We start from the raw sequence: 9,427 nt of genomic DNA on the forward strand, positions 1-9,427 counted from the left end.
TTAAATACTTTTAAAAGCTGCATTTTTACATTTAAAATTTTAAGTGACAGCCATGTAATGGTTTTGAAAAGATACTTTTATTAACGCCGGTTAGACAACCTGATGAATACACAAAAATCTCACGAATAAAAGAACGATGCCGTTAACCGGCAAAAAAAAACTGCGTTGTCTTGCGTACAATTTCTACCTCAAGCTTGTCATCGCTACTCCGAGTCGCGTAGAATCTACACACGATGGTTGGGCCATGACACCAAGCTCGTTAACCACACATATTTGATGAGTGTACGAAACCAATGCACGCGTGGCTGCATCACAACGAGTCTCTTAAAAGACGCGGGTGTCGTTCAACAGCATGATCCGGATGTTATTGGTGAGGGAGGTAAAGACCGAAGATAATGGGGTCTTGCTGCGAGTTGGCTGTGGCATTGTCGACCATCGGCACGGCACTTAAGCCTTGGTGGAGGTGTCGCGGGACCTGTACACGATCCCTCGGCTCTTCAGCTCCCGCACAATTGCTGTCGGTAGGAAAAGATGAAATGAGAATGTGACATGTTAGCCGACGTGTATATTTACTTTGTGGGGAAACAGAGCAACTGCCTTTGGTTATTTTCATTGTAAACTGCTGCCAATGGAGTGCCTTAGGCTCCAAATAATTTACAGCCATTTGTCAATCCAATGCCAGATGGCAGGCCATACTTCACCGCATTGATAAATATGGATTGCTGAAGGGGAGGGACCCAGAACTGGTTCAGATGCATGTTGAACTTTGATATTTGGCATTATTAAAAAGTACAGCACCTCCGATTAGCACGGTTGGCGACGTACGGTGCAGAAGAAGTTCTACATACGTACAACTTCTTTCACACAGTAGTGCTAATCGGAGGTGCAGGATGTCACTTGCATGTGATGTTAGCCGTAACTAGGAATTGTACTCGGGTTGCCAGGTTCATAGTGAGGTGCGTTGACCACTGAACCTCTGCTCCAGCCTTTGAGGCTCCACTTGAGCCTGTGTGTCCGTCAATCAGCTGTGTTTACACACACATACTTAATCGTTGCGAAGTGTCTGTATAGCCAGGATAAACATCATCCACATGTGAACAAATTAAATTCTACAGACGCCAGCAGAGTAAAATGGAAAGTATAATGCATGTACTAAAACGATATGATCAGTTAAAATATATATTACATGCAGATACCGATTGACCTTTTGTAATTTGTGGGATTGAAATGCTTCCCCTCGACATGCCAGGAAGACATGGCATTGTTATTATGCTCTAGGCTCTTTTAAAGGGAGTCTGTCATAGTTATCTGGAACGCGTGCCCAATGGACAAGTTATTTGGTTAAGTGCGATTACGTCACCACAATCGTCGCAAGGTGGTTATCTCGCGGTGCTATGTGGTGGACAGCAGAGGGCAATGTAGCTAAATGTGTAGCAAAATGTACGTCTATGCTCCCATGCATATGCTCCCCACCTTGGTCTACTAGCACTAACCAACGTGGTAAAGTATGGTCAAATATCCACCACGTGCCTGTATGGGAAGGCCCTCATCCAGCAGTGGATTTAGCTCTACACGACTTGAGTGCAGATAATGAACCTAAAGGATATTTCAAAGAAATACAATTGCCCGTAAATCAACTTTAAAAGCGGCACAAATATGAATGCATGAGAGGCTTACAGAGAGGGAGGCGCCCCGTCACGGAAATGGCGTAAACGCCCGGCTTGAAGTTGTCTGTGGGCAGTAACACAATACAGTTGGACACTCGGGGCGGTATTTCTGTTGCTCCACGTGCTGGGAGGTTGTTCAACATTGTTCCTGAAGCAGTTGCCAGTTCGTGGAGCAAAACGTCAGACATCGTGCCGAACAGCACGTGGCGCGAGAAAACGGAGAGCTACGCAGCAGCAGCACGACCGCAAAAAAACTACGCAGTGGTAGAGTTTAAATTCATATCGCGATGAATTGCAACTGTATCTAATGATGTTATACAAGAGGGACACAGTTGTGAGTGGAGACATGATTGGTGGAGGGAGTGTAGTGGGACATAGTTTGATGCAGTCACTTTACATAAAGGACAGATGAGGGTTAAACTACCAACAATGTACGCTCAGACGTTACAAGGCTTCTGCCACCAATATTATTCATGACGACGTTTTTTGGGTTGGAGCACATTAATGTTTCGTACACCCACCTCCACCCAACGCGGCCAGTTAGCAAGGATTGTCACGAGAACAGAACCTGACAATTCGTTACTACTTTAGCATGCCGCTGTGTTAAGAGAGCAAAACCGCAACATTTACAATTATAGTGCAGTGGGTAATGCCGTGAGTTGCTATCTAACACACCGGTGTGCTCAAGTAGTAACAAATGGCACGTTTTGTTTACGTGACAAACCTTACTAATTGGCTGTGTGGGGTGGAGGTGGATGTACAACACATTTACTTTTACGCGATCTGACTCCGAATACTTTTATCACGAGCATTATTTCTGTTTGAAACAAACAGTCAAACTTGGGGTGGCGGGGTGCCTTTAGGCGTCAAGAGTAATGAGCTGCCGAGATCCTGGGTTTGAATCCAGGCAGCCACCCAGGATTAATGCGGTTCTTAAGTGCCGGAATCTGATGCATCTTAGCCCAGTCACAGATGACTGCACAAAAAGATATTGGTTTAACCGTCACTTGAGAAACAGGAATCTCATAGCAACTGTATCTCATGTGGCTAAGGCCACTGCCTGTTGTTTAAAGATAAAACGGCAACTTGAGGGGGGGGGGGAGGGGGTTTGACATGTCAAAATATTTTGTGCAGCCATTCTTGGAAACAAGGATCATACCTAAACTCCATGACAAATGTAAAACATAGTTCGGCCATTGTTGACCAAAGTTTCCAGTGGGATGAATATCCTTGGTGAACATTTCCACGCTGTACTTTCTAAGACCGAGGTGAGGCTCAAGCTGAATGAAGAAATTAATGGAAGCACTCACCAACCCTCTGCCACTTGGCCACCCAGCTGTCTTTAGGGCTCATCATGCAAATGACTCTGTAAAGGCAAACAATTTTTTTAATGAGAACATCAGCACGTTTTGCATCTGTGGGTTGAGGCACGCGAGTGCTACATACAAAGAGCAGGGTGTGTAATGCAGCTAATGCACAATGAGTCCAAGTGGGGAGTGTGAGTGAGACATCAGTCACAGGTTGTTAGCCCACAACGCCTGAGTCTATCCTGTGACCTGCCAGACCTATTTCATAGTATTATGCGTAGAGGCAGGGTTTACGCACTGAAAAATTACGCACTGCACTACAATCTCTGCCACCAGGGTTTGATTCCTCGCCACACACAACTCCTGACAACATTCAAACCTCGGCATAACTTCCTCTAAGTTAACCCAATTTCAAATGATAATTGATAATGTCATACACTTGGTATACACGCCATTTTTATAGTACAAGGCTACCATCACGAAGGCACAGTTGTATTTCACAGACGGTCTGCAAGTAGTTTCATTGCAGGTGGCATGGTGCTATATGGAATCCCAATTGAGTGATTTGCGGTATAACTTTTCTAATTTGGACCATGATGTAGGCACACCATCCTTAACATCCGTTGCGGAGCAGATGGCGTAATATTTTGTAAATGCTTTCAGCATGATTTAACGTTTTTTTTTAATGGCTATATTACATTTTACGGTTAATACACCTGCAGTAATAACCAGAACGGTCTGCTGGGTTTGAACCGTGAACCTCTGCACAAAGCGGCGAATGCGCTATGATGCTTCACCCCGGTGCAGTGTGGTTAACATCAGGAGTGCACGTTGTCCTCCTCCCTACCACTCGAGATGTCGGGTTAAAACTGCAGGAAACAGACAATTATTGGAAATTTTGCATATGGCAACGTTTAAGTGCATTTCCAGATTATTTGTCCAGGATATGACTTCAGTTAATGTGCGGTGGATTGCTTTCATGACTCGATTGAATCGTTGGGAGTTCACACCCAGTCACTCTTGTGTGGTCGATGGTCCGGTCAGTATTTTTAGCAATCGCATGCCGGGCTCTGAGTCTCCACTTGTGAATGCCGTGGAGGGTGGATCTGCTGAGAAGACGGTCCCTGCACCACGCGCGTTCAGATGCGCCCGTCTGGAACGCTTTTCCTTTCAATATTAGGAAGCTACTGGAGCTATACACTTTTAAATCTAGACTGACAAACTAATTTCCCTAGAATTGCTTTGTATTTAGTTTGTTGTCCTTCCCCCGCACCTCCGATTAGCACGGTTGGCTGCGAACGGTGCGAAAGAATTTCAACATACATACTAGACGTGTGGATTCGATTTAATTGCGGACCGTTGTTTTTGAGGCAAGAGATTAAACCCCGGAGGTTCCACCAGTGAGATCGGCGATCGGGTGCTGGACTCTGGATGTTGTTGAAAAGGCCCCGAGGGAGTCCCTCACCCGTCAAACGACGAACTCGTGCAGTCGTAGACGGCCTCGCGGTTCCCCTTCAGCTGCAGGTACGTGTCGCAGTTGTCGCAACCGTCGTACTCGAACTTGTCAATGGTCTACGTGGACACGACAATACAACATCACACGACCGCATACCTTGAGGTTACAAATCAGCAATGGGGAGCCAATTATATTCTTAGTTTTTTTCGGTAAAGTGACGTTGAAGAGAAAACAACAAAATAACAAAATATATATAAAACAATAAAAAAATTCTCACGACGTTTCGACCATAACTCAAACGGTCATCATCAGGTGTGTCGGTTTGCATAAATTTATTTTTAAAACGGCACATTTATTTATTTATAAAAAACGTTGGCGTCACGCGCAGCGATTGGCAGTTTGCCCAGGACTAGTCCATCTATTTTTTTTTGAAAAGAGGAGGGGGGAGACGAAATTTTTTATAATGTATGCTGTCTGAAAGCCACTGTAAGCGTGAACAATCAATCAAGAACTGAAATGATTTATCAAATCTTTCCAATGATTGCTAAGATAGAATCCATCTTCTCGGTTGAAATTGTCTCTGTGCTTGTATATGTGGATAGCCTCATGAACGAATCTCTCATGGAAGCCAGATGGCTTACAAAGAACCTCCGTCTTGGAAAAGTCAATGGCATGTGAGCCTACTGAATTAGAACAATGATCTGCTACGGCCGAGGTGTTGGTCCTACCGTGTTTAAGGTCTGCTTTATGTTCACGAATGCGGTCCGAGACATGGCGTTTGGTTTCTCCAATGTAACTACTACCACAGAGGCAACTTAGTTTGTAGACACCAGGGTATTGTATGTCCGGAATCACATCTTTTACAGACGGAACCAGATCACGGATTTTATGTAATGTGTTGAAACGGACCTGGATCTTGTGTTTATTCAAGATTTTGGAGATCTTTTTTGTGATCCCAGCAATGTAGGGTAAAGTGATGGTTTTGAAAGACTCCTCAAGAGGGTTCTTCTTCATGGTTTGAGTGATAGCTTTGCGGATTGTATAGTCGGAGTAACCATTAGCCCTAAGAGCTTGGTGTACGTGCTTGAGTTCACTGCTTATGTGTTCCTGGTCGGATATGCATTGGGCTCTATGATACAGAGTCTTGATGAGAGAATTCTTCTGTGATGGATGGTGGTGGGAATCCGGTTTCAGATAAGCATCCGTATGGGTAGCTTTCCTGTAGACAGAGTGGCTCATTGAACCATCAGGTCTCTTTTTAATTAGGACATCCAAAAAAGGTATCTTGCCATCTATTTCGATTTCCATGGTAAATCTGATGGCTGGGTGTATGGAATTGATGTGGTCGAAGAATTGGTCTAGAGCAGGCCGGCCATGTGGCCAGATGACAAAAGTGTCATCCACGTACCTCTTCCATAAGGTTGGGCGCAGAGTGGCAGTCTGGATGGCGTCAGTCTCAAATTTCTCCATGAAAATGTTAGCTATAACTGGAGAAAGGGGGGAGCCCATTGGGGTGCCCTCAGTTTGTAGAAAGTTCCATTCCAAGTGAAGTATGTATTGGTTAAACAGTGTCTCACCAGGGGGGGGTACCTCAGTGTTTAGTCCTCGATGAACCAAGTCTTCAATGATTGCAATGGTGTCAGGTACAGGAACCTTGGTGAATAAGGAAACTACATCAAAACTGACAAGCAGGTCATCTGGGGACAGGGAAATACCCTTGATTGTTGATACCAGGTGAGTAGAATTTTGTACCGCAGAGGTGGTCTTTCCAGTGAAAGGACGCAGGATTTCAGACAAAAAACGAGCTAGTTTGTAGGTGGGGGAGCTGATAGTAGAGACTATGGGACGAAGAGGTGTATCAACTTTATGTATTTTTGGTAAGCCGTATAATCTTGGTGGCCTGGCAGCAGAAGGTTTCAACGAAAACTGTTTAGATTGATCAATTAATGCGGTTTAATCAGAAATTATTTTGTTGGTTTGTGTTGACGAGGCTGTTGGTGGGATCTCTTTTTATTTTTGTATAACTACCATCGTCGAGTAATTCTTTAATTTTGTTGTTGTATTCTATTTTATCCATGATGACAGTAGCATTGCCTTTTTCAGCTGAGAGAACTACAATATCATTCCTCTTTTTTAATTTATATAATTCAAAACGCTCATCTTTGCTAAGGTTGCTAGCTGGCATCTTAGCGTTTTTGAGGGTTGCAGCGATTTCAGATCTTGCTACGTCTGCAGCGATGTGACCCAGGCCCCTGAGAGCAACGTCTACTTGGGCAATTATATCATTAACTGGTATGTGTTTAGGTGTGACTGCAAAGTTTAGACCTTTAGCTAAAACGGATTTCAGACCATCGGAAATAGAACTGTTACTGCGATTAATTACGACTTTATTAACGTCTAACTTTTTGGTGTGTGGGTCCGGTCTTTTGTTGAAGAGGAGGTTAAATTTGGAAATCAGGTTTTCCTTACATTTGGTCGACATAGTAGCAGCTGAAGAGGCAGTCATATTGTCTACATGTTCCCAATCCGATGTGGACATTATTGCCGTCAATGATAAGTGTGATTTGTAGAGTGTCTTGTCTAACTGATCTAGTTCTGTGCGTATAAGTCTGATTTTTTCTGAGATAAGAGCTAAGCTAGTTTTGAAAAGAATTCGTTTCGCATTAGAAGAAGTTACAGCAGCAGAGGTCAGTGTAAATGCGATTGGTATTACCCCAGAGTCGCGGCATCTCTTCAGGAAGGTGAGAAACTCGATCAGCTGAGCTTTCTTATCCCGGAGTTTGTTGAAGGATCTTAAAGTTATGTGAAAACCCTCCCCGTAGAGGCGATTAAATTTTGATTTAAAGCTTTCGTGACTGCAATTGTTACACCGATCATTTGGAGAGGCTGCTGCTGCTGCTGTTGCGTTGGCTCAACAAAGAAACTCAACACACATTTGTCAGTGTTACGGTATTTCTCTTTTCCGCTGTACACACTGCCAGCGAGCGCGTCCAGTCTGGCACAATCAGTGATTGCCACGTAAGTGTCGATTCTTTTAGCGTGATTTTCAGTAATAACCAGGACGATCTGCTGGGTTTGAACCGTGAACCTCTGGCGAATTGCGGCTGTTGCACTCAGATATTGAGGGTATCAACTGTCATGCAATAAAAAGTGTTAACACTGAAAACTACATCATGGGACCTCCTTTGCAAGTGTCAAAATATGAGAATAGGTTTTCCCCTTTTTTCTGGCAACAAAACAGGTGCTAATATTTTAGGTGTTAAGATGTTAAAACACTAAACTGAAAGCTTTTACAAGAAATCATGTGTGCATTAACCACAATGGTTGTGGTCAGAATGCAAACAATGAACACACTGATAATATATGCATTTTCTTTGAAACTGATTGGTCCACACCAGAGACAGCTTTCTTTCGAGCCTAGTCTCAAACGGCCTTTTGGCGTCCTCTGGACAAACACCGTTTGAGAAGAGGCTCAAAAGAAAGTTGTCTCTGGTGTGGACCAATCAGTTTCAAAGACAATGCATATATTATATTATTGGTTCTTTCGGTAAAGTCACGTTGAAGGGAAACAATAAAATAATAAATATGTAAAACATATATAATAAAATATTTTATTTTATTGTCTCCCTTCAACGTGACTTTACCGAAAGAACCAATAATATGAATCACTGCAGTCACGAAAGCTTTAAATCAAAAATGCATATATTATAACAGTTTGTTTTTTATTTGCATTCTGACCACAAGTATTGTGGTTCATGCAGACATGATTCCTTGTAAAAGGTTTCAGTTTGGTGTTTTAACATCTTAACACCTAAATTTTGATTTAAAGCTTTCGTGACTGCAGTAATTCATATTCTTAGTTTTTTCGGTAAAGTCACGTTGAAGAGAAACAACAAAATAACAAAATATATATAAAACAATAAAAAAACACCTGTTTTGTTGCCATAAAAAGGGGGAAAACCTATTCTCAAAAGCTACTGGACGTCTGTGAATAAAAGTTTTATAGTTTATCGGATTCCTCCAGTATAAATATTCAAATTCTGATTTTTGCCAATCCACTCGTGGGTGAGAATCTCCCCACGCCGCGTCGATAATGCGAAGATGTTTGACCATACTTCACCAGACCGGTAAATGCGGGTTGGCGATGAGGGGGTGACAGGACCAGTCCAGATATCACTCGCCACTGTTGTATAAGCCGCGACAGGAAACCGAAGCCAGCTGGTTTAGTTCGCGACGAAGCCGCGGCAAACCACTGCGCCACCACTCCTTATCTTGTATACACACAAAGATCCCCCGTATAACGTTAAGAGACTTGAAAATGGCTGTTAGCGAGTAGCACCTATGAAGGCCGGCCCGGCACACGAGGGGGTGGGTGGCCAGCACCACGCCCGACCGCCTTTGTCTCCCGTGTGGCGACGCTTACACACCGCATTAGCTACTCATCTGAGGCCGAGTCGCGAGTCGACCTAGGGGAGGCCCAGGACCGATTCAGATAATCGTCACTGGTGTTGGTGGCCGCGAGAACTCGGGTAGCCGGTAGTGTAGCGCTACACTACCGCTCCCCAGTGTATATATACGCACACACAGCGTACATACACACAGCGTGTATATACACACACACAACACAGCGTGTGTATATATATACACACCACAGCGTATATACACACACAATACATCGTATATACACACACACCACAGCGTATATACACACACAACACATCGTATACACACAGCGTATACACACACACAAAACACAGTGTATATACAGGCGCGCACACTTCATTACCTTCACCAGCGAGCACAACAAGCACGCCCGCAGCTGCCTAAGATCCTTCGGTACTGTCTCCAGCGACATGTTTAGAATATAATTGAATTAATTTTTTTTTGATAAATCTGCGCCGCTCCGAAGAGAAAGGGGAGCCAGGCAAGAACGGGCGCGGGCCTTGCGAGCGACGTCACTTCCCGTGACAATGACGGCGCAGGCGGAAGAGGCGGGG

General features: G+C 43.9%; 1 protein-coding gene across 1 annotated transcript; it reads right to left on the reverse strand.

Moving 5' to 3' along the window:
- Positions 1–58: 58 nt before the first annotated feature.
- SUPT4H1 (SPT4 homolog, DSIF elongation factor subunit) lies at positions 59–9,410 on the reverse strand. Its single transcript, XM_032967992.2, has 5 exons — positions 9,217–9,410; positions 4,440–4,546; positions 2,978–3,033; positions 1,678–1,731; positions 59–515 (listed from the first exon to the last, which is right to left on the reverse strand). The coding sequence occupies exons 1-5, from the start codon at positions 9,283–9,285 to the stop codon at positions 448–450; spliced, it is 354 nt and encodes a 117-aa protein (XP_032823883.1). The 5' UTR covers positions 9,286–9,410; the 3' UTR covers positions 59–447.
- Between the last annotated feature and the right edge of the window lie 17 nt (positions 9,411–9,427).

Source organism: Petromyzon marinus, chromosome 38, assembly GCF_048934315.1.
Source record: "Petromyzon marinus isolate PM22_M1 ecotype Great Lakes invasive population chromosome 38, UKy_Petmar_22M1.pri1.0, whole genome shotgun sequence".
Lineage (NCBI taxonomy): Eukaryota > Metazoa > Chordata > Hyperoartia > Petromyzontiformes > Petromyzontidae > Petromyzon > Petromyzon marinus.